This window comes from Oncorhynchus mykiss, chromosome 16 (genome assembly GCF_057628025.1).
Source record: "Oncorhynchus mykiss isolate SJ-2025 chromosome 16, ASM5762802v1, whole genome shotgun sequence".
Lineage (NCBI taxonomy): Eukaryota > Metazoa > Chordata > Actinopteri > Salmoniformes > Salmonidae > Oncorhynchus > Oncorhynchus mykiss.
Window position 1 is genome coordinate 43,958,232 of NC_143037.1, and position 25,663 is coordinate 43,983,894.

The following is a 25,663-nucleotide window of genomic DNA, read 5'->3' on the forward strand; positions in this document are numbered from 1 at the left end:
TTGTGTTACAAAATGCTGTTAAAGGTTAGTAATGACACCTGTGAAAACGTGAGAATTGTGTGGCAAAGGGATTTAGAATGGTTGTATATTATTTCAAATATTGGGCAAAATGTCAGAGAAGCTAAGGGAAAAGGTATCCAATTTAATGTTTTTCATCAATTTTATTTCACTCCCCCAAGGATACATAGGATGGGTTTGTCAAAGGATGATGTGTGTTGGCGATGTGAAGGGGCAAAAGGAACCCTCCTACATGCGCTGTGGAGATGCCCGGTTGTGCGCCCCCTATGGGAAAAAGCCTCACAGTGCATGGGAGATGGCCTTGGATTCCATGGCTGGATTCCACCGAGACTGTTGAGTGACAAGGGTTAAATAAGACAGAGGTTAAAATATTATGTTTAAGTATTGTGTCTGTGTTAAGGCTGGTCCTGAAACATTGGAAAAGCTCTAGTAAGCCAATGTTCATGGAGTGGATGAGTATGCTGTTCAAAACAATATCATATGAACTCATCTCGTCTCCCAAAAATATATGGGAATGATTCTTGTGTTTCCTTACGAAGAGCACAAAAAAATAATACTAATGGCATGAAATAGAATTTATCAGGAAAGATCTCCCTATTCTATGTGGTTTTGTATTTGTGTTGTTTAATATGTTGGTTGTTGTTTTGTGTTTAAAGATTTTACATTTAAAACTGTCTACACAATAAAAAAAGTAAATATGTATCTCATGGATTGTTTGCCAAACCTCCTGTAATGTTTACATGCTGATTTTTAAAAATTCTGTTCATAGGACAGAATGAACACCAAAGAAGCAACGCAAGAGGCAGAATTCAATAGGTACATCATTTCATCTTTATATCTTATAATGGAAGAAATAACAATTTACAAAATGTAGAAGATGTGCTCAATCAACCATAATCTCAACTAGCAGTGAGTGGATCAGATCTGTAGCAATCAAATGAGATCCTCCACCTTGAACGTATCTTTTTTCAGTTTGTATGACAAACCTTGGGGATGGGGATAGGGGAGAAGGTGCATTTTGTGGGTTGTGGAGTGAGGAGTGCTGGTGAATGCAGGTATTCTGCTGGTTTGGTACCTCATCCGATCTGATCTGACACCATGGTGAGTGTTACTGGCACAGTCCCTCTCACCAATACAATACAGAGCCCTCCCCAACATGATTTCCTCCTGTGCATAACCCACTTCTTCATTGCCAAACCCCACTCTTTACAGATGCTCCATTATGTTCCTATAATATCTGATCCATAGGCTTATCTTATACACTCTGATCTTGCCCAGCAGATCTGCCATACATTGTTATTAATACAGAGACATTTGAATAACAATATTATTTACAACAACAAAATAATCAAAACAAACCTAACATGCTTGGAGACAAAGTTCTGGTTCTGTCTCCATTACACCTGATGTGATTCCTGATGTAGACTTAATATACCCACACAGACAGTGTTGTGAAGAAAGCGCAACAGTGCCTCTTCAACCTCAGGAGGCTGAAGAAATTTGGTTTGGCACCTAAAACCCTCACGACTTTTTATCGATCTCAAGGCCATCAGACTGTTAAAAAGCCATCACTAGGCGGCTTCTACCCGGGTTACGTAACCCTGCACCTTAGAGGCTGCTGCCCAATATACAGTGGGGAGAACAAGTATTTGATACACTGCCGATTTTGCAGGGCAAAGCATGTAGAGGTCTGTAATGTTTATCATAGGTACACTTCAACTGTGAGAGACGGAATCTAAAACAAAAATCCAGAAAATCACATTGTATGATTTTTAAGTAATTAATTTGCATTTTATTGCATGACATAAGTATTTGATCACCTACCAACCAGTAAGAATTCCAGCTCTCACAGACCTGTTAGTTTTTCTTTAAGAAGCCCTCCTGTTCTCCACTCATTACCTGTATTAACTGCACCTGTTTGAACTCATTACCTGTATAAAAGACACCTATCCACACACTCAATCAAACACTCCAACCTCTCCACAATGGCCAAGACCAGGGAGCTGTGTAAGGACATCAGGGATAAAATTGTAGACCTGCACAAGGCTGGGATGGGCTACAGGACAATAGGCAAGCAGCTTGGTGAGAAGGCAACAATTGTTGGCGCAATTAGTAGAAAATGGAAGAAGTTCAAGATGACGGTCAATCACCCTCGGTCTCGGGCTCTATGCAAGATCTCACCTCGTGGGGCATCAATGATCATGAGGAAGGTGAGGGATCAGCCCAGAACTACACGGCAGGACCTGGTCAATGACCTGAAGAGAGCTGGGACCACAGTCTCAAAGAAAACCATTAGTAACACACTACGCCGTCATGGATTAAAATCCTGCAGCGCACGCAAGGTCCCCCTGCTCAAGCCAGCGCATGTCAAGGCCCATCTGAAGTTTGCCAATGACCATCTGGATGATCCAGAGGAGGAATGGGAGAAGGGCATGTGGTCTGATGAGACCTTTTTGGTCTAAACTCCACTCGCCGTGTTTGGAGGAAGAAGGATGAGTACAACCCCAAGAACACCATCCCAACCGTGAAGCATGGAGGTGGAAACATCATTCTTTGGGGATGCTTTTCTGCAAAGGGGACAGGACGACTGCACCATACTGAGGGGAGGATGGATGGGGCCATGCATCGCGAGATCTTGGCCAACAGCCTCCTTCCCTCAGTAAGAGCATTGAAGATGGGTCGTGGCTGGGTCTTCCAGCATGACAACGACCCAAAACACACAGCCAGGGCAACTAAGGAGTGGCTCCGTAAGAAGCATCTCAAGGTCCTGGAGTGGCCTAGCCAGTCTCCAGACCTGAACCCAATATAAAATCTTTGGAGGGAGCTGAAAGTCCGTATTGCCCAGCGACAGCCCCGAAACCTGAAGGATCTGGAGACAGTCTGTATGGAGGAGTGGGCCAAAATCCCTGCTGCAGTGTGTGCAAACCTGGTCAAGAACTACAGGAAACGTATGATCTCTGTAATTGCAAACAAAGGTTTCTGTACCAAATATTAAGTTCTGCTTTTCTGATGTATCAAATACTTATGTCATGCAATTAAATGCAAATTAATTACTTAAAAATCATACAATGTGATTTTCTGGATTTTTGTTTTAGATTCCATCTCTCACAGTTGAAGTGTACCTATGATATAAAAACATACAGGCCTCTACATGCTTTGTAAGTAGGAAAACCTGCAAAATCGGCAGTGTATCAAATACTTGTTCTCCCCACTGTACATAGACTTGAAATCGCTGGCCACTTTAATAATGTTTACACTACCGTTCAAACGTTTGGGATCACTTAGAAATGTCCTTGTTTTCCATGAAAACATACATGAAATTAGTTGCAGAATGAATAGGAAATATAGTCAAGACGTTGACAAGGTTATAAATAATGATTTTTAATTTAAATAATTGTGTCCTTCAAACTTGGCTTTTGTCAAAGAATCCTCCATTTGCAGCAATTGCAGCCTTGCAGACCTTTCGCGTTCTAGTTGTCAATTTGTTGAGGTAATCTGAAGAGATTTCACCCCATGTGTCCTGAAGCCCCTCCCACAAGTTGGATTGGCTTGATGGGCACTTCTTACGTACCATACGGTCAAGCTGCTCCCACAACAGTTCAATAGGGTTGAGATCCAGTGACTGTGCTGGCCACTCTATTATAGACAGAATACCAGCTGACTGCTTCTTCCCTAAATAGTTCTTGCAAAGTTTGGAGCTGTGCTTTGGGTCATTGTCCTGTTGTAGGAGGAAATTGGCTCCAATCAACCACAGGGCGTTGCAAAATGGAGTGATAGCCTTCCTTTACCATTTACATATCTCCCCCTTTACCGTCACCAAAGCACCCCCAGATCATCACATTGCCTCCACCATACTTGGCAGATGGTGTCAAGCACTCCTCCAACATCTTTTCATTTGTTCTGCGTCTCGCGAATGTTCTTTGTGATCCGAACACCTCAAACGTAGATTCGTCTGTCTATAACACTTTTTTCCAATCTTCCTCTGTCCAGTGTCTGTGTTCTTAATCTTTTATTTTTATTGCCAGTCTGAGTTATGGCTTTTTCTTTGCAACTCTGCCTAGAAGGCCAGCATCCCGGAGTCGCCTCTTCACTGTTGACGTTAAGTCTGGTGTTTTGCGGGTACTATTTATTGAAGCTGCCAGTTGAGGACTTGTGAGGTATCTGTTTCTCAAACCAAACACTCTAAAGTACTTGTCCTCTTGCTCAGTTGTGCACCGGGGCCTCCCACTCCTCTTTCCATTCTGGTTAGAGCCAGTTTGCCCTGTTCTGTGAAGGGAGTAGTACACCGCGCTGTACGAGATCTTCAGTTTCTTGGCAATTTCTCGCATGGAATAGCCTTCATTTCTCAGAACAAGAATAGACTCACAACTTTCAGAATAAAGTTATTTGTTTCTGGCCATTTTGAGCCTGTAATCGAACCTACAAATGCTGATGCTCCAGATACTCAACTAGTCTACTTTAAAATCAGCACAACAGTTTTAATTTTCTAACATTATTGCAAAAGGGTTTTCTAATGATCAATTAGCCTTTTAAATGATAAACTTGGATTAGCGAACACAACGTGCCATTGGAACACAGGAGTGATGGTTGCTGATATTGGGCCACTGTACGTCTATGTACAGTTGAAGTCGGAAGTTTACATACACCTTAGCCAAACACATTCCAACTCAGTTTTTCACAATTCCTAACATTTAATCCTAGTAAAAATTCCCTGTCTTAGGTCAGTTAGGATCACCATTTTATTTTAAGAATGTGAAATGTCAGAATAATAGTAGAGGGAATGATTTAATTCAGCTTTTAATTATTTCATTACATTCCCAGTGCGTCAGAAGTTTACTTACACTGAATTTGTATTTGGTAGCATTGCCTTTAAATTGTTTAATTTGGGTCAAACGTTTCTGGTAGCCGTCCACAAGCTTCCCACAATAAGTTGGGTGAATTTTGGCCCATTCCTCCTGACAGAGCTGGTGTACAGAGTCACGTTTGTACAGTTGTACTCCTTGCTCGCAAGCGCTTTTCCAGTTCTGCCCACACATTTTCTATAGGATTGAGGTCAGGGATTTGTGAAGGCCACTCCAATACCTAGACTCTGTTGTCCTTAAGCCATTTTGCCACAACTTTGGAAGTATGCTTGGGGTCATTGTCCATTTGGAAGACCCATTTGTGACCAAGCTTTAACTGACTGATGTCTTGAGATGTTGCTTCAATATATCCACACAATTTTCCTCCCTCATGATGCCATCTATTTTGTGAAGTGCACCAGTCCATCCTGCAGCAAAGCACCCCCACATCATGATGCTGCCACCCCCGAGCTTCCGGTTGGGATGGTGTTCTTCGGCTTGAAGGATCCCTCTTTTTCCTCCCAATGTAACGATGGTCATTATGGCCAAACAGTTCTATTTTTGTTTCATCAGACCAGAGGACATTTTTTTTCTGATGTCTTGGCTGATTTCTTTAGATTTTCCCATGATGTCAAGCAAAGAGGCAGTGAGTTTGTAGGTAGGCCTTGAAATACATCCAGAGGTATACCTCCAATTGACTAAAATTACGTCAATTAGCCTATCAGAAGCTTCAAAAGCCATGACATCATTTTCTGGAATTTTCCAAGCTGTTTAAAGCCACAGTCAACTTAGTGTATGTAAACTTCTGACACACTGGAATTGTGATTAAGTGAAATAATCCTTCTGTAAACAATTGTTGGAAAAATTACTTGTGTCAACTATAGTTTGTTAACGAGAAATTTGTGGAGTGATTCCAACCTAAGTGTATGTAAACTTCGGACCTCAACTGTAGATATTCCATTTAAAAAATAAGCCGTTTCCAGCTACAGTAGTCATTTACAACGTCAACAATGTCTACACTGTATTTCTGATCAATTTGATGTTATTGTAATGGACAGAAAAAATTGACATTTCTATGGGACGCCAAACTTTTGAACGGTAGTGTACATATTTGAGCTTTACTCATCTCAAATGGGGCGGCAGGGTAGCGTGGTTAGTGTTGGACTAGTAACCGAAAGGTTGCAAGTTCAAATCCCTGAGCTGACAAGGTAAAAATCTGTCGTTCTGCCCCTGAACAGGCAGTTACTCCTCTGTTCCTAGGCAGTCATTGAAAATAAGAATTTGTTCTTAACTGACTTGCCTAGTTAAATAAAGGTTAAATGAAATTAAATATGTATATACTGTATTCTATTCTACTGTATTTAGTCTATACCACTCTGACATTGATCATCCTAATATTTCTATATTCCTTAATTCCATTCTTTTACATTGTAGGTTGTGTGTGTGTATTGTTAGATATTACTGCACTGTTGGAGCTAGAAACACAAGCATTTCTCTACACCTGCAATAACATCTGCTAAACATGTGAATGTGACAAATACAATTTGATTTGCCAATATACAGAATATCGCATTTCTATATGCAATTTGTCTGTTGAATATATTTGAGTCTTAATTGTATATTTAAACCCCAGATGTGTTTATAAGTGAAATGGGAGTCATATGAACTTAAGTGTAAATTGTATGTATTATATACAGGGTCCCTTTCTCTTATACAAACACTAAACACCCACACATTCAGTCACCAATAATGGTCCCTAAACTTATCATTGTCCACAAACATCTTCCTCTCTGATTCTCTCTCAACTGTGGTTTGGCAATGGTCGGGAGATTAGGATTAGACTTTTGGTCTCTTAAAGACTGGAAAACAACGGGTAAACTGCCATACACATCTGTCCAAAAGGGTAACGGTAAGCCTAAAACACTGATGTACGTTCTAACAGACTATCTTTCTCCATGTGTGGTTGTGTGTGTGTGTGTGCATGAAAACAGGATGGAGATCAATATATTAATTATTGTCCTTTTTCAAACATGCATCTTGAACATTTTTGTTGTTGTTGTTTGATTGCCCAAGTCAGTGTTCCTCAATCTCCTGGGAAGTCTTGCCCTGAGAGAGTGGTGGTGGTCGGCGAGTTCTGAATTGCTATGTGTGTGTGTGTGTGTGTGTGTTCAGGGCTGTTCACGAGTCAATCCGGAAGGCCAGCAGCTTGTCGGAGTGCAGGTTGTTGAGGGTGCGCAGGTCTGGCAAGTGCAGGAGCAGCTTGGGGAAGATGGACGCGCTCTCGTCGGGACGACGGCAGTGGATGAGGGAATGCAGGGCACGGATTAACCCCTCCTGGAGCTGTTCTACTGCCCCCATATCAACGATGCCAGAAAGGTCTAAGGAGACAAGAAGAGAGGGTGAGAGCTTGTTTGAGAGACACAATAGCTATCTATCTATGGATGTCTGCACAACTTTTGTCGGTTTATCGTTATGCTCATATTAAGCTCTTCATGCTTACTCGGTCACATTTTCTTATCATACCATTTAAGATCTACATCTCTTCTATGACTTCCTAATGCCATGTTGTTCATATTGACACTGCTTTAGTGATGAATTCAATGGCGATTTTCCCCCCTCACCTGCAGAGACCAGCACCACAGCCATGAACAGAGCCATCTCATCAGGCTCCAGCCTCAGAGTTCCCAGCTTCTCACTGAAGTCAAAGATGGCGTCGAGCAGCGCCCCCATCCCCAGCGCCCGCAGGGTGGACAGAGGGTACGTCTGGCCATTCAGGAAGGTCACCGTCCGCTCCTCAGGGTTAAACATTGTACAAAACCTCACCATCAACACCTGACCGAGACAGAAGACCCAGTGGAAGGTTAGTCGATATGGATCGGGATTACATTTATTGGGAGAGAGAATTAAGGCGTTTTGTCCTTTTCGTATTTCTATTTTCACAGCTGAAATAATCAGATTTAGGGCCAGTTTCCTGAGTACAGGTAAAACCTAGTCCTGGACAAAAATAGACTACTTTAAGCGGTTATTACCTGGAAGGTGCCTGATTTGAGCAGCATGACCTGGTCGTGCTGGCTGAGCTCCTGGAAGCCAGGGATACCCTTAGCAAACTCCACCACTTCCCTCACTGCCGGGGTGAAACACTGGGAGAAAGACTCCCATATCTGCTGTCCAGAACGACTGGCCGCAGATACAGGACACGCATTGAGAGGACAGGCCTGAGGGATAGAGAGAGAAAGTTAGATTCAAATCCATACTATACTGTTTTGTTTAATTTTTTTAAACGTCACATATGTAAAGCTTTATAACAACTTTCTAACGACTCTTGGTTTACTCACCAGCACTTTGGTTCCAGCGGCTAATTTCCATGGACAGGATGTCTGAGTTTGCGGCTCTTGGGTCTCTTCCTTCATGGAGAAACTGTTGTGATTGGCCAAGCTGCCCCGTTGAGTTGTGCCCACATTAGACTGTCCGTGGTCATGATTGGACAAAGTAGCTGGGCAACTATAGCGACTTTTGTCCACAGAGGGGAACGTATGGTGGTTGTCATTGGTGTCTGGGCAGTGAGGGGCAAGGCCTGCAGGACAGGACTGGTACCCCTGGGTGGAGTCAGAGCCGAGGTGGGAGGAGCCATTGGTGTAGCTGGTCTCCTGAGATGTGTTGCTCTTGAACAGAGATGTTGGTAAGTTGGTGATGTTGAGTTCACTCTTGGCTGCCCTGTCTTGGCTGCTGGAAGAGATGTCCTGATAGGCCCGCGAGATGGCTCTGATGGCCTCTTTAGAAGGAACCTCTGCTGGGCTGGGAGGGGCTTCGGAGACGGGGGAGGACTCTATGTCCATGGTGGCAGACTCATTCAGGCTGTTCATGTAGCTTTGCATCTCATCCAGAAGCCTCTGCTTCTCCCTCTTAGGGATACGGCCAAAACGCACAGCTGATGAAGACACAAACAGAGGGGACTGGTCAACGTCTGGCCATAGTTCTCTTATAGATATTAAGTCTTAAGGTCCAGTCTACACAGAAACAAACAGAATGTTCATACATTCCGCTTCGTAAACAAAAATGCATTAATTGCATCTTGTGTATTTCATGCATGAACGTGTAAGCAGTCTTTTGTGGGTCCCATCCCTCGTACTCTCCATCCCCCTTGCCAACAATATCCATCAGCTGAAAATGCTATTTATAGACCTCCATCTCTCGCTCTCCTCTCCTTCCCTCCCTCTGTACTTTGTAAGTAGGGCAGTGGCTCATCGTGAACGTGATGTCACTGCTACTGCGACGGAGGGAGAGAAATAGAGGTGGGCTAGCACGCAAGGGGGAGGAAATAGGATGTAGAGGAGGGAGGAGAGGTTGCAGAGAAGTAAGGTGAGAGTGAAGAGTAGTGTTGAAAATAGGAGCTTGCAGAGAGAACGTAGTGAGTGAAACACCAAAGTGGAGTGTGACATAAGAGAGAAGCTTCAAATGGCAGTCCTGCTGCCGAGAGTTCTTCAACCAAGCCAGCACAATGCATATGAGGCAAGATGTAAATGATCTATAATTCATAGAAACAAACTAACTTAAAGTGTTTGAGATCAAAACAAGATACTGCACTAAGCTATGACATCGGGAGAGAATTTTTTGTGTTCTGCTTCAGTGAAATGTATGACTGAACATCTGTGTTAACACATCTCTGGCACCATTACATGATCTTGTGGGCCTCTCTCTGCAGTGTGCAATGCACTGTCCCTAAAGAGCATAGGATCTAGATCATGCTAAAAAAAAGGGCTATAACAGTGACATTCTGTTACAGAAGATCTATGGAATTCTGCTATAGTCATTCGCATCAATCCACTTTGTTACGCGTGCATGGATAGTCTCTCGACTTTAGCTGGTCATTACAGTTGTGAGAATGGGCTTTAATGAACTGCGTTGTGGATGAAAGTATTGGCTGTGTCTTTAAGAAAATGAACTGGTTTCGGGGAGGGAAAAGGACTTCAATATTTGCCTTGTCTATATGGTAATCCCAAGACCCACCAATCACAGGCTCCTGAGAAATCAGGACGTCTCCTGTCATGTGGACTGCAGGCAGTTGACTGAGAGGTTTTTCTGTTTTCACAACAGCTGCAGTCGAAGGAATGAGGTTTCTAGGTTGTGGTTCTTGACACTTTCGAGATTGTGTCTTTAACAGGGTCAATATGAGCGTTTTTCCTTCCATCAAAACATCTTCACTGGCCTCGTTTCTCGTACCCCACCTTTTCAGCGCCCAAACTGTCGACTGCATGCAGAAATCTCACTTGGTTCTCTTGTAGATTAGGCAATGGATTAAGCACGAGAGAGAACACAGGAGGGTTGAAGCCACACTGAGAAGACACTGAAGGCAGGCAAACTATCCCAACTAGGTCACCATGTACCAGCATGCTATAGGTAAAATGCTTGCTTTGCTTTTTTAGGTCAACGGAAACCATCCCACACTATTTTCGTAACCCGTTATGATGGGGCAATTTATCAATACTTAGCTATCAAGGCTAAAAGTAAAGTAGGTGAGATTAGCTTTGCATACGGCTGATTAATTGTATGACAAGGACGGGCTGTTTTGTTCTGCATCTCGAGCTTAATTGTTTGCCGTCTCCCTCATTAATTGTACAAGATGTTATAAGGGTAAACAGTATACAAGGTAATCAAGTTGCCCCTGTTCCAATTCCCAAAAATAATTCCTGTGTTTGCTGCAGTTTTCTGTATGACAGATAGCTTCAGGGACTTCAAGGCTCCCGTTCTCATAAATCACTGTCGGAGAGGAGAGAAGAGCGGGATAGAGGGAGAGCTCAGGGAACACGGAGGGGAGGAACATGGAGAGGGGAGGAATCTGAACAAGAGGAAGAAAGCCTGACTTTGAAACTTATGAATGTGCAAGAGGCTGTGTGTATATAGGTTATTTTCCAACGTGTGCCCTTCAACAGTAGGTCAGTGCAATGTCTCAGGCGAAAGATAAGGCTGGCGCAGTGCTGAGAAACTCGCATTGTATGGCCTCTAACGATTGTCTGAGCCTGCACTCTCAGTAAGATTTCACTCTAACTCTTACCATCTCTGGACATGCCCACGGAGAGGCATTTCTTGAAGCGACAGTGTTGGCAGCGGTTGCGGTTCATTCTCATAATGAGGCAGTTCTCGTTCTTCACACACATCTTGTAGTTGATGTTTTGCTGAATGCTGCGACGGAAGAAGCCCTAGACAGGATATTCAAGCAGATGTACAGTTAGTTTGAAATGGTGAACGTGAATGTGACCCACCACCTTATTATACACAGTAGGAGTGCATCCGAAATGGTCAAAAGAGGTGTGCTATATAGGGACTAGGGATCCATTTCAGGGTCACTTACTGTATGCGTTTAGTCATCATGGTCTTCTTACCTTGCAACCCTCACAGGCGTGCACTCCGTAGTGGAACCCAGATGCAATGTCTCCACACACTGTACACAGGAGCACCATACCGCCAGTCTCTGTAGAGAGAGAGAGAGAGAGAGAGAGATTATATATATATGTGTGTATATCTAGAGACAGAGGAACAGCCAGTCAGAAATGTGATCATAAGTGAAGGTGACTACCGACCGACGTCACAAGCAACAAAAGACGTCGTGTAGTGTACATTACAGAAAAGGATTGTGGGAGGAGATGAGTATTGGATAGGGGTGGATGTTTTGGTTTAGGCTAGAAAGAGTAAGGAGGGATGACAAAAGAAGTCCGGAAGGAATGCTACTCACTGGTGAAAGGTCCTGTGAATCCACTAGGCCTTTTCCCAGCGATGGGGTGTTGGTACGAGTGCTGGTTTGTGGACGTTGATGTAGCCACATTGTAGACTTCTGGGAAGTGGAACACCAGCTTGGAGGATGATGGAGGTGTGCATCCTCCCCCTCTCTGGCCCTTCAGGGACCCCAGGGGCCCGAGTTCTGTGAAGGTGATTTCCTCTGGGGAGGAGGGCTGGGAGAGGGTGGAGGAGGGGGACTGGGTCTGGTACCCACTGGACGGGCTGCCAGGGCTGGGGCTGCCGGAGGAGCGCGCATACAGAATAACACCTCCTGTTGGAAAAACAGAGACCGATGTTGTGGGGTTAGTCAGATAGCTGAAAAGAAGTTTACTCTAAAAAAAAAGGTCACCGAGTTCAGGAAGGGGTGCAGAATGCAACGTTTAAAGGCATGCAAAAGCATACAGTGGTTCTTCCTTTAAAAGTTGAGGTTATGCCGCTACCGTTTGTAGTAGATGGTGGCAAAAGACAGCTCTCTGTAGGACTAATAGGTATAATTGTGCATCCAGGGAGAGAAAAGGTGGCAAAAATGGTTGGAAGCACAGTAACAGAGTGAGCGCAGATTCTGTCTCAACCAAACTCACACTAACCACGTTTCCATCCACAGTTTTATGCGCGTAAAGTCATAAAATCGTTTTTCACAACAGCAGTGATGTTTTTCACAACAGCTGTGATGGAAACAGGAAGTGTCAGTACAATTTCATAAATGCCAACAGATGGTTTGTTTGTTTGACATGGGGATCTTTTAGTGTCTGTAAAATAAATGACGTGAGAAATAGCGGTGGAAATTATTTTATGCGCAAATATAGATATAATAACCATAATATGGAAGTAAATTTGGAGTCACACGATTACATGTTGTGTGGTCCTTCCACTATGACTCGTTGGGAAAGCATGCAAGTTACCAGAGGTTGAGGCTAAAGATGAAATATGTTCCGATGTACTTCACAGGGTGGTGAAAGTGCAAGCTGATGAGCTTGATGCTCCTTTCCAATAAATAGCAAGGGTCTTATTCTGGTGATATAATCATCAATGCTTGGCTACCATTTGTCATATAAAAATAAAATGTTGGTCTTTTGTCCACAATAATCTCATCATGTAGGCCAAGGTTCTCCAAATGGCAACCCGCGGGCCATTTGGCCCCCAAGTTCTGAGCAACAAAAAAAAATTGTGCTTAAATTTTTTAATTCATTGTTGTAAATAAAAGACTGTAAAAACACCAGGAAATCCACTCCAAGTGATTTTTGTTTTGGAAATCTTTTCCCATGCATAATAAAGAGATGTAGAAAGTATTCACAACCCTTTGACTTTTAACACGAAAAAAAAATTGTGTTACAGCCTGAATTTAAAATGGATAATAGTGTTCAACATGTTTTTTGAATGACTGCCTCATCTCTGTAGTGAATTTCAAACACAGATTCAACCACAAAGACCAGGGAAGTTTTCCAATGCCTCACAATCTATTGGTAGGTGGGTCAAAATAGTTTTAAAAAAGCAGACATTGAATCTTCCTTTGAGCATGGTGAAGTTATTAATTACACTTTGGATGGTGTATCAATACACCCAGTCACTACAAAGATGGTGTCCTAACTCGGTTGCCGGAGAGGATGGAAACTGCACAGGGATTTCACCATGAGGCCAATGATGACTTTAAAACAGTTAGTTTAATGGCTGTGATAGGAAAAAACTGAGGATGGACCAAAAACAGCGTAGTTACTCCACAATTCTAACCTAAATGACAGAGTGAAAAGAAGGAAGCCTATACAGAATGCAAATATTCCAAAACATGCATCATGTTTGCATCAAGGCACTAAAGTCATACTTCAAAAAAATGACAAAGCAGTTTGTAAGTTTCTATTTCTAAGTGGCCGAATTACAGTTTTGACTTAAATCTGCTTGAAAATCTATGGCAAGACCTGAAAATGGTCATTGATCATTGCTCAACAACCAATTTGACAGAGCTTTAAGAATTTTGAAAACAATAAATGGGCAAATACTGCACAATCCAGGTGTGGAACGCTCTTAGAGATTTACCCAGAAAGACTAATCTCTGCCAAATGTGCTTTTACAAAGCATTGCCTCAGGGTGTAAATACTTATATATTTTTGCAAAAATGTCTAAAAACACATGTTTCTACTTCAACATGATGGGATATTGTGTGAAAAGTAGAAACATGTTGTGTGTTAAAGTAGAAACGTGTTTTTACACCCCGAGGCAATGCAAATACTTATATATTTTTGCAAAAATGTCTAAAAACACATGTTTCTACTTCAACATGATGGGGTATTGTGTGTGGATGAATGAGAAAAAAAGTACATTTAATCCATTTTTAATTCAGGCTGTAACACAATGTGGAATAAGTCAAGGGGTGTGAATACTTTGATTGCACTGTATGTGATCGTATACAAATGTAAGCAAGGGATGAAAGTATTGTTTCAGTCAAATATTATGTCTGTTTTGGCTTCTTTCGGTCATTTTGCAATCTAAAATGTCTTTTTTATTATGTTCTGGCCCCCCGACCAGCCGCTCAAGAAAAAAAATTGGCTGAATCTAGTTAATGATCCCCGATGTAGGTTATACGTGTGCTATATAACAATATTTAAAAAATGTGAGAAAACCATCAGTAAAATTGCGATGAAAACCCATTTAATTTGCATTTTTTTTATTCGGTACATGGGAATTTAAATTATATGGAAACACATTTCTGGTAGGAAAGTGCGCATATTGTTTATGCGGATTTGAGAATATTCACATGAAAATCTGTCGCCAATTGAATGGAAACCTAGCTAGACATTTTTTGCGTCACGAAAACAACTTCAGTATTTATATAGGCAGTTAATATAAATTACAGTAAATAAATCAACGTTGCTCTTTTTCTCTTTTTCATTTAAAAAAAAAGTTTGATCCTCTCTGTTCGTCTGCCTTCGCATCCTCTCTAAAAATCTTTTTGCATCTCTTGCATCTCCCGAGACACGGCCGCGCGGGCTATGCGGTGCTTCCGCTCCCTCCTTGCCCAGCGCCCGCAAGCAGCACGACACCTGACCGCCGACTCACATGGACTTCTGACACGGTTACTGCCTGGACCAAATTTGCAGTATCATGTAGACATTTACAACAATCACAAACCGGTTCCGTGATTAAAATAAATATACTGGGGGAGTCCCAGGGATGCTGTGGTAGTGAACTGTACTCGTTTCGTCACCGACAGTAAGCTGTGGGGAAAGTGAATCCCGTTTTCTCATAGAGAGAGAACCACTCGAACGGGCTACCTAATAAAAAAAATATAAAAAAACATTTCTTGATGAGTTTGTGAGACAGGTGGCTGCTATATTTTTATCACTGCCCTACACAAGGTGTCATGGTAATAGTTAGCCTATCGTATGTATACTTCGAATATAAACTACACTGAACAAAAATATAAACTAACATGTAAAGTTCTGGACCCATGTTTCATGAGCTGAAATAAAAGATTCCAGAAATGTTCCATTTGTGCACAAATTTGTTTACATCCCTTTTAGTGATCATTTCTCATTTGCCAAGATAATCCATCCAACTGACATTGTGGCATATCAAGAAGCTGATTAAACAGCATGATCATTACACATGTGCACCTTGTACTGGGGACAATAAAAGGCAACTCCAAAATGTGCAGTTCTGTCACACAACACAATGCCACAGATGTCTCAAGTTGAGGGAGTGTGCAATTGGCATGGTGACTGCCGGAATGTCCAACAGAGCTGTTGCTAGAGAATTTAATGTTCATTTCTCTACTATAAGCCGCCTCCAATGTCATTTTAAAGAATATGTCAGTACATCCAACAGGCCTCACAACCTTAGACCACATGTAACCATGCCAGCTCAGGACCTCCACATCCAGCTACTTCAAAAAACAGATAAAGCAACGCCTCTCCCCTATTTGATCTGCATAGTTTGTGTGTATGCATTGATATGTAGACTACGTGTGCCTTTAAAAACAAATTAGTTCTGTCCTTGATCTGTTCTTGTCTATTAATGTTCTGTATTATGTTCCGTTTTATGTTTTGTGTGGACCCCAGGAAGAGTAGCTGCTGCTTTTGCAACAGCTAATGGGGATTCTAATAAAATACCAAATACCTGTGGGATCGTCTGAGGGGGTGGTGAGGAGTTTTCTGTCTGTAATAAAGCACTTTTGTGGGGAAAAACTCATTCTGATTGGCTGGGCCTGGCTCCTCAGTGGGTGGGCGTGGCTCCCAAGTGGGTGGACCGATACCCTCTCAGGCCCCATAATGACAAAGCACATTTATAAAACATAACTGACATATCACATTTACATAACTATTCAGACCATTTACTCAGTACTTGCTGAAGCACCTTTGGCAGTGATTACAGCCTTGAGTCTTCTTGTGTATGATGACACAAGCTTGGCACATCTGTGTTTGGGGAGTTTCTCCCATTCCTCTGCAGATCCTCTCAAGCTCTGTCTGGTTGGATGGGGAGTGTCACTGCACAGCTATTTTCAGGTCTCTCCAGAGATGATCGATCGGGTTCAAGTCCGGGCTCTGGTTGGGCCACTCAAGGACATTCAGGGACGTGTCCCGAAGCCACTCCCGAGTTGTCTTGGCTGTGTACTTAGGGTCGTTGTTTTGTTGGAAGGTGAACCTTCGCCCCAGTCTGAGGTTCTGAGCCCTCTGAAGCAGGTTTTCAACAAGGATCTTTGTACTTTGCCCCTTTAATCGTTGCCTTTATCCTGACTAGTCTCCCTTTCCTTGCCGTTGAAAAAACATCCCCACAGCATGATGCTGCCACCACCATGCTTCACTGTAGAGATGTTGCCAGGTTTTCACCAATACGTGATGCTTGGGATTCAGGCCAAAGAGTTCAATCTTGGTTTCATCAGTCCAGAGAATCTTGTTTCTCCTGGTTTGAGAGTCTTTAGGTGCCTTTTGGCAAACTCCAAGCGGCCGGTCATGTGCCTTTTACTGAGGAGTGGCTTCCATCCGGCTCTACCACACAGGTCTGATTGGTGGAGTGCTGCAGAGTTGGTTGTCCTTCTGGAAGGTTCTCCCATCTCCACAGAGGAACTCTGGAGCTCTGTCAGAGTGACCATCGGGTTCTTGGTCACCTCCCTGGCCAAGGCCCTTCTCCCCCGATTGCTCTGTTTGGCTGGGCGGAGAGCTCTAGGAAGAGTCTTGGTGGTTCCAAACTTCTTCCATTTAAGATTGATTGAGGCCACTGTGTTCATGGGGACCTTCAATGCTGCAGACATTTTTGGGCACCCTTCCCCAGATCTGTGCCGCGACACAATCCTGTCTCGGAGCTCTGCGGACAATTCCTTCGACCTCAAGGCTTGGTTTTTGCTATGACATGCACTGTCAACTGTGGGACCTTATATAGACAGCTGTGTGCCATTCCAAATCATGTCCAATCAATTGAATCTACCACAGGTGGACTCCAATCAAGTTGTAGAAACATTTCAAGGATGATCAATGGAAACAGGATGCACCTGAGCTCAATTTCAAGTGTCATAGCAAATGGTCTGAATACTTATGTAAATAAGGTAGCAGATTTTTATTTGTAAGACATTTGCTAAAATCGCCCTAAATCTGCCCTGGGCTTGTATTTCTTTCCTCTTATTGACTTCTCCGTTTTTCCCTGTGGTGCTGCTGAACCTAGTATTTGTTTATCTCCAGTGTTTTCATAATCCCTCAGACAGCACGTGCTACAGGATTTATTATTGACACACTGCAGAGCCAGAGATCTAGAGCAAGTCTTAGCAGACATATGACAGGGACCTGCTGTCCTGTCCTGGCCAGCCACTACCTGAGACTGGAAACAGACTGCCTCCAGACCCAGCCGGGGCTTGCCAAACCTCCACACCCACCCAAACACATTGCATATCCACTTGAACACTCACATGTGAGCTACTTCTGTGTTTACGTTTGGGAGCGCCCTTTAGGACTGAACTACCATGCCATAAATGGTAGCCTAGTCAATAAATAATCAGCTTTTACAGGCCTCTTCCAAGGCTAAGCTTGACTATACTGCCATATACTGTTCGGTGCTCCCATAATATACCATTACATAGAGCTCTTTGCCAAGTATGAGTATAGGGCCTGGCCTTTTTGTCAATTAACTCCAATTCAGAGGACATCATGGCCCTCATGACAGGAGAGAAAATATAGGGGGCCATAGGAATTTGTGAATTGTCTTTGACGTTCACCCAGTAGGATTATAGTACATAGCCCATAGCAAACTCCAGAGGATGCCCCATGTAACTCAGAGAAGACAAAAGAGCCATACACTCACTGGCAAGCCAGTTAGAATTGAGGTCAGTGCAGACAGACACTAGTGTTAATTGTGGAATCGGCAGCAGGTTGGAGAGTGAGGCGAGCAGCTTCCCATCGTGAGGTCAGTAACCCCTACAGCCACTAATCTGCCTGAGTGGGTGAGTAGAGCCAGGCAGGCAGAGAAATGTGAGCATTGAGCACTTTACAGGCACAACAATCCTTCCGCCCATCTTCCTCCCCCCTATTCTATCCTTCCTCTTGTTTGCGCTCTGCTGTGCTGTGGGTCAGGAAGCCACACACACAACGCTGTAAGCCTGGTAAGGCTGCTAGTGTTTTGTGCAATGACGGGTCATGGAGGGTGGCACACATTCGGCTCCATACGATGTTTACGCCACATAAATGTTAGATTATAACAGTCAGTGAATTATTGTTGATGTAATATTAAAGCCAGGATCCAAATGTACAGTTGCAAATGCATCCTATGTAATACGAGGATGCAACAGGATGATGAGCTAAGTAAATACTGTACATTACAGTAAACATCATATACCCATGAGGAGTGTGTTTCGATGTCTATAACATTAACCTAGCTAGGAGTAGAAAAGTAGGTCACGGTCTCAGTTAAAGGTGAATTGTCTTTGGATGTGCACTCTGTGGCTGAAACAGATGCTGCAGCAGGAGGGAAGCATTCACAGCTTGTCCAATTTCACCTGCCCCCAGTGGGCCAAAGGGCCTCAACGGGGGTGAATAGAATGAGTTATATTATGTTATGGGATTGCCTGCATGTATATTTAATGTATGAGTTTGGGACAGATGTTTATGCAAGGGACATACGCTATAGGAATCAGGACTAATGTATTTGCTTAGAATACAATAAAGTGCGCATGAGATGGGAAAACGTGACTACAGATAAAGTTAATGCATGAAATGGCTGATCCACTGACCAACCCCCCCCCCCCCCCCCCCCCCCCTTCCATCACCTCAGGCAGCATCACAACAGAAGTGTCCGAGAGAGAGAAGACAGAGCTGAGAGATAGAGAACTGCAGGGGAGGAGGTCCTGGGAAATCACGCGCCGCACGCGGCTCTGCAAGTGCGTCAACGTGAGGATGAATTGAGAATGCGAGGAGTGCATTCAGTGGGAAGACTCGCGCTGCATGAAGCTCCCATCAGAAGTCAGAATTTCTAAGCACCCCACGCGGCATATAGTCTCTGTCATAATTAAAGAGGAAAAATAAATAGAGTTGGATGTAGCGTTGGCTGAGGATGTTCTGAGTTCGCGCCAAGGAGACCCATGCACCGCATAGCACAACCTGGTCTCAGAGCACTTTGTGTTATTCTGTATGTAAATCAGGAACACCATTTAGTATGATATGTTATGTTTGGTATGGTTACATAAAACATAATGGATGGGTGGGTGTGGTATGGTTATATAAGACAGGGTGGATGTATAACACAAACATCTAGCAAACCAAGTTAGAAACTTATCACAGACAACATTAGCATTTTAGCTAATTAGCTACTTTGCAACTATTTAGCATATTAGCTATCCCTTCACCTAACCTAAATCCTAAATTTAACCCTAGCCAAATGTAGGCACATATATAAAGGCCAATAGTTACAGAATATGTTATTGATTTAATTTTTTTACCAATAAATTATTAATAACTGACATGGAACAAGTTCTGACATGGAGCGTGAGCCTTCCCACTGAATGCACTCCTCGCATTCTCAATTCATCCTCACCTCGATGCACTTGCAGAGTGCATCACAATATTTGTTCACCTATTCCACTTCCAGCTGTTGAGTGGTTCCAGTCCATGTGATGGAAACGACTGTGTGCCTTGACCCAAGCCGTTTCCATCCATGTACTGGAACGTGACTGCAGAGTTAGTAAATTAATTACCACTCAACATCCGGAAGTGGAATAGGTGAACAAATATTATGATGCCTGGTGTACTTTGGCTAACCTCAATGAAACAACCCCCAATGCTCCATGTGTAACTGTAGAGCTTCCCATGGCCATAAACTTTGCCTTTTGAACCAATATCACTGCTCCCGCCTCCAATAGTAATCACAACACTTCTTCTACCTATTTATTATCTCAATGCCAACTGGGTGGTATAGAGCAGGAGTTTACAAACCTTTTCACTCACTCCCTTCCATCATTGGGGAATATCCCATGGCCCCCTGCGCACCCGTGCCACATCTATTTCTGTGTGCACAAGCACTGTTCTTGACACAAATTGTTCACACCCCTCTTGTTGGTGGAGACAATTTTGCCAGTTTAAAGCTTAGTTCCTGCAATTCTATACATTTTGTCATGTGGTGCGAAGAATATTTACCAGTTTTAAAGCTTATTTTTGTGCAATTCTATAAAGAAATTATATTCAAAATGGTTGTAATCTATGGGCTAAAAAGAGTTGCAAAAAAAAGCCACATCTCAAGACTGGCCAATAAAAATAAAAGATTAAGATGGGCCACAGACACTGGACAGAGATATGGCTTTTTCTTTGTAACTCTGCCTAGAAGGACAGCATGCCGGAGTCACCTCTTCACTGTTGACGTTGAGACTGGTGTTTTGCGGGTACTATTTAATGAAGTTGCCAGTTGAGGACTTGTGAGGCGTCTGTTTCTCAAACTAGACACTAATGTACTTGTCCTCTTGCTTAGTTGTGCACCAGGGCCTCCCACTCCTCTTTCCATTCTGGTTAGAGACAGTTTGCGTGGTTCTGTGAAGGGAGTAGTACACAGCGTTGTACGAGATCTTCAGTTTCTTGGCAATTTCTCGCATGGAATAGCCTTCATTTCTCAGAACAAGAATAGACATGACTTTCAGAATAAAGTTATTTGTTTCCAGCCATTTTGAGCCTGTAAACAAACCCACAAATGCTGATGCTCCAGATACTCAACTAGTCTAAAGAAAGCCAGTTTGATTGCTTCTTTAAATCAGAACAACAGTTTTCAGCTGTGCCAACATTATTGCAAAAGGGTTTTCTAATGCTCAATTAGTCTTTTAAAATTATAAACTTGGATTAGCTAACACAACGTGCCATTAGAACAAAGGAGGGATGGTTGCTGATAATGGGCCGCTGTAGATATTCCATTAAACATGTTTTATTTTTATTTATTTTAAAATCAGCCGTTTCCAGCTACAACAGTCATTTACAACATGAACAATGTCTACAATGTATTTCTGATCAATTTGATTGGACACTTTTTTTGCTTTTCTTTCAAAAACAAGAACATTTCTAAGTGAAGCCAAACTTTTGAACGGAGGTGTATATAAAAAAAGGGGTCGCCCCACAGTTTGGGAACCACTGGTATAGAGAATCATTTGATTTAGATACGCACGAAAACAAAATAATCTGCCTACTGTTTGCAAAAGGCATCGAATGCGTTGGAACCAATGACAGGTCGCTCCACGTGAGTTTGTTTTTATGAGGAAAAACAGGAAGTGGATCAACAAAGCTGCGTGAACTTCAAGCACTGTCACGTATCATCATCGTCAAACTGTGTAACATTTTCGGAGTGCACCTTTGCAGGCTTAAAAGAAAACACCCACTTCTTGGGATGTTACAACTTTCATAACTTATATCAAATCAGGGTTGATTTTATTTTCCAGGTTCATGCATGGGAGGACAATGCACAAAAAGCATGACGGTCCTGCAATAAAGATGAATTGTTCTCATCTCGCAATTTGATAAACATATAGAATTGGACATAGCCTAATAACATTGTTTTCAATCGTATTAACTCGACTGCCTTTCTAACATATGCTGATGAGGAGACACTTAACGCAAAACCTCATAATGGGAACGTATTTGCGCACAATTACGCACGACTGCAAAGAGAAACCATACCAATGCAACACAATAACAAAAATGTTAAAAACAATTTAAAAAACCTTCAGCATTCTCAACTAAACAGGTATAACTCCAACGCCAAATGCAATATTGAACTACAAAAAAATGGCAACAAATATAATCACAATCATAATACTTACCACCTGGAGTGTCCATGTTTCTTGATGTGTCTTTTGTTTGCTGTGGTGAACGATGCTGACTTTTCGATATATAGCTGCAGGATCAATACTCAAGTGGAGACAGGTAGGAGTCGAGAACTAGTTGTGCGTGGATAACTGACCCATAGAACGAGCGCGCGGTTGAAGACAATCGTATTGATCTGCCAAACGACTGAAACTTCCGTCGTATACTGTAAGCACAGTTATGTCCAGCTGTATGCTATGCAGAACAGTTATGTCTAATTGTCTCAGGTGTGCAGGAGAGATTTTCTCGGAAGCTACCGGAATCCGTTCTGCGCTCTGAAGAACTCTAGGCTACTAGACTAGTGAGTTGCTTGGTTCAGCGGATTTGAGTGTCACAAGCCGAGAACAAACAAGTGATTTTCTGAAATCCCAAGAATACACAGCCCCATCAGCATCTCCGAAAATGAACTGAATTTAGCCAGGCTAGACACACCCAATAATACACCAATCCACCACTCCCACATCAATAACGTTTTCAGGTAACTGAAATAAATGGGACTCGCTCCTGGTGTCCTCTCTCAACTTCGGTTGTGTCTGTTTGGTTAAAGGGGTGCATCTCATCTCACTATATGTCCCCTGTTAATTCACTCTACTGTCACTCTCTCCCTCCTTCCTTTTACTATTGGGTGTGTTCTCATTGGCCGGTACCCAGAGCTGAGGGGAGTTTTAATGTGCTTATTCAACCTGACCTGCTATGTTTTTACTAAAGCCACGATGCATGTGCACTCTGCATGTGCAGGGGCGAGCGCTCAGCGCTGCCCTACTGACATACATTTTATGCATAATACTGAGCGTGCGATAACGAGAGGTGGGAGGATAAGGCACATGCACAATGGGCAGGGCTCACCGTGACTGGTATGGTAGTTGTTACAAAGATTGGGCGCGTTGCATTACTGACACATGACAGATCTTACAAGGCCTGGATAGGTATTTTAAGTATCAGCAAACCATATTATATGTTAAAGCAATCGGTCAGTCGATGACACTGTCGATTATGTGGCACCCAACCATTGGTTGATGCATGCAATGTCTGAGCAGGGGAGTGCGACCATTATTTATTATATTGACAAGATACTCGAGGGACCGCTCTAACAATGGAAATACATGTCCTCAAAAATGGAAGGCAGGCGGGAGGAGGCGAGATTAGGTAGGACCATTCTAGCCAATGAGAGGGCAGATAGGCGCCAACAGGCACAGACAGCTCTGATATGTCGTTTTTTTCCAAAGTTGCCGAAATGCTACCTAACCATTATGAAACTTCTATTTGATCAAATAAGCCTCACGTTGGAAATGAGCAATTATGTTTTGCTGTTAACTAAATTTTGGGCCGTTTTTTTCGCTTCTTCCTCTTTAGTTGTTAGTAGCTGATGGCCAAACGTTCAGATCATGTGTTTTAGGAAAATGTAAACAAACAAGTAATACACGTTGGGGCCATACTTGCGAATATAAGCAACCATTTAAATGTAAATACTTTCTCCAGCTCAAAATGCCTATCAGCCAATTCAAATCATCGATTTACTTGCACGTGACAGAACGCTAAATTGTAGCTGGTCCCATCAGATAACATGGCACACGTTAGCCCTAATGCTAACCTCACCAGGTGGCAGTGATTATATCCTGTAACAAATTCTTAATCAGCCTATCAAAGGTCTTAGTCTTTATATGCACCAACCAATGGCATTTCTTAAAATCGATCAACTGTCGCCACCAGAGGGCTATTTTAAACCTACAAATTTAAGGTTTACTTCTGTTATGTTGGTCTGAAACAAAATGTTGTGAGCTGATATTGCATTGATACATGCTTGACTAGGATTCTAGCTACTACTAACATTAGACAACATTTTCGCTTATATGACAAACTCTTGTGTTTTTGTTACTGTTTCACACACCTCCATGTGCTTTTAAGGCAAAAATATAAATTAGTTCCTTCCGTATGTTTATTGTACATCGTAAAAAAACAAAAACAGAAGAGCCTTAAGGATTTGCCAAACAGCAGTCATGAAGGCTACCATTTTTTTTAGGAAAAACTGTTCACTGCCGGTCCTCGATGCTCGATTCAAAACACATGTGACGAAATGGATACTTACTAATGGTAATTTACACTGATGTCTCCTCGCCAGGAGAGGTCGTAATCAGTCTATGGGTAGGATCCACCAGGCTTTCACCCCATCAGCCTGGAAGCAGAGGCTACGTATGGAATACAACCAAGGTGGCTAATGGGGTTCATCATGAATTGAGGTGTACCATATACACATTCAAGCTGTTGGATGTAGACTATGTCCCTTTTCAACACACTAACACGATACATGTAAATCAAAAAACAAATAGGGGGACTCATGTGAGATTCAAACTTTGCAAAAATCTGCAACAATTACATTGACCCGTCACTTTACACAGAGAGCAATTTGACCAGTCTGTCAAATACAAGGGAGAGTTGCTTTGATGATCAGAACATGCTGTTGGACTGAGGTACTGTATGTTAAGGACGCTTACGTGAACAATTGTTGGAACACATTAACGTTAACGATTTAATTGGTTGTTTCAGGATATAATCACTGCCATCTGGTGAGGTGCGCATAGCGCTAATGTGTGCCATTAACTAATGGGACCAGCTACAATTTAGCGCTCTGTCACCTGTCACGTTAATTGGTTGATACACATTTTGAGCCAGAGAAATTGTTTACATTTAAATAGTTGCTTATGTTTGGAAGTATGGCCCCTTTGTCATATGTTTATATGTGAGAGAGAGAGAGAGTTTGCGCGCGTGTGTGTGGACGTGTTTAGCTATATTTGTGGGGAACAAAGTCCCAACGAGAATAGTAAACAAACAAAAATGTGACCAACTACGGACATTTTGTTAGTCCCCACATGATCAAATGCTATTTCTAGGGGGGTTAAGGTTAGAATTAGTGTGGCCCATCAAGTGCAACTTATTCCTGTTATAGATAGGGCCTACTATGTTCATTTACATAGACAGATGCCGGCAGTGGTCAAATGTGGCTTGTGCACACCGAATGGTCTTAAAGAAGGTCTCTTCCTTTTGACTTTTGTTCTCACCTTCTGTGGAGCCTGCACAAATAAATGCCTGCTGGTTTGCATGAAGAATGCACTGGATTATAAGTATGGTAACAATCAATTGCAGTTCATCCTTTTGTCACTAGAGAGAGCTGCAATCCCATCGTTGTTATCTCAACCCCCCCCCCCCTGGCATGCTTGCAGCTTTCAGATTTTTTTAAATTTTGGGGATGATAGTCGAGATGGCCCATTGAGCAGACAACAAATGTAGGCCTCATTGATCAGATAACGTTTAGATTAATATGCAGGGCCTTTTAGGTACAGGGCCTGCTCAAGGCATGAGCGACATAAGCAGTTGCTTAGGGACCCAGGCTGCTAGAGGGCCCCAAAAAAATACGAATGAACAACTTTAAAAATAATAAACAAATTGGGGTCTCATCTCACTGTTGAGCTTTAGAATAGTAGAATACACAATGTGCAAGTACGAAATTTTGCACATCATAATTATTTTTGTCTTGTTATATCTGTCACTGACAGTCACTCAGTTAGCCATGTCAACTAACAATTTTTCGATTGATAGGTTTATCTAGCCAGCTATTTAAAACTTAATGGCTGACTCGACCGGGAGGGCACATGCCCAGGGGCCCTAACCTCCAGGGGGTCCCTATAGATTTTCTTAGTCACTCTCACTCAGATATCATTAAAA

The 25,663-nt window shown here is 42.6% G+C and overlaps 1 protein-coding gene across 1 annotated transcript; it reads right to left on the reverse strand.

Annotated features, from left to right (window-relative positions):
• Positions 1 to 5,587: 5,587 nt before the first annotated feature.
• LOC110491987 (nuclear receptor subfamily 1 group D member 1) lies at positions 5,588 to 22,578 on the reverse strand. Its single transcript, XM_021565897.3, has 8 exons — positions 21,901 to 22,578; positions 11,590 to 11,904; positions 11,240 to 11,328; positions 10,912 to 11,056; positions 8,195 to 8,787; positions 7,889 to 8,074; positions 7,481 to 7,691; positions 5,588 to 7,237 (listed from the first exon to the last, which is right to left on the reverse strand). Exons 1-8 carry the CDS (start codon positions 21,914 to 21,916, stop codon positions 7,038 to 7,040), a joined length of 1,755 nt encoding a protein of 584 aa, XP_021421572.3. The 5' UTR covers positions 21,917 to 22,578; the 3' UTR covers positions 5,588 to 7,037.
• Positions 22,579 to 25,663: the final 3,085 nt, after the last annotated feature.

What these genes read in the sequence shown, in the direction of transcription:
- LOC110491987 (XM_021565897.3), bottom strand. An exon ending in TCAAATCAGGCACCTTCCAG is followed by an intron (nt 7,692 to 7,888) that starts GTAATAACCGCT and finishes TGTCTCGGTCAG; the next exon opens with GTGTTGATGGTGAGGTTTTG. An exon ending in TGTGGTGCTGGTCTCTGCAG is followed by an intron (nt 7,238 to 7,480) that starts GTGAGGGGGGAA and finishes TTGTCTCCTTAG; the next exon opens with ACCTTTCTGGCATCGTTGAT.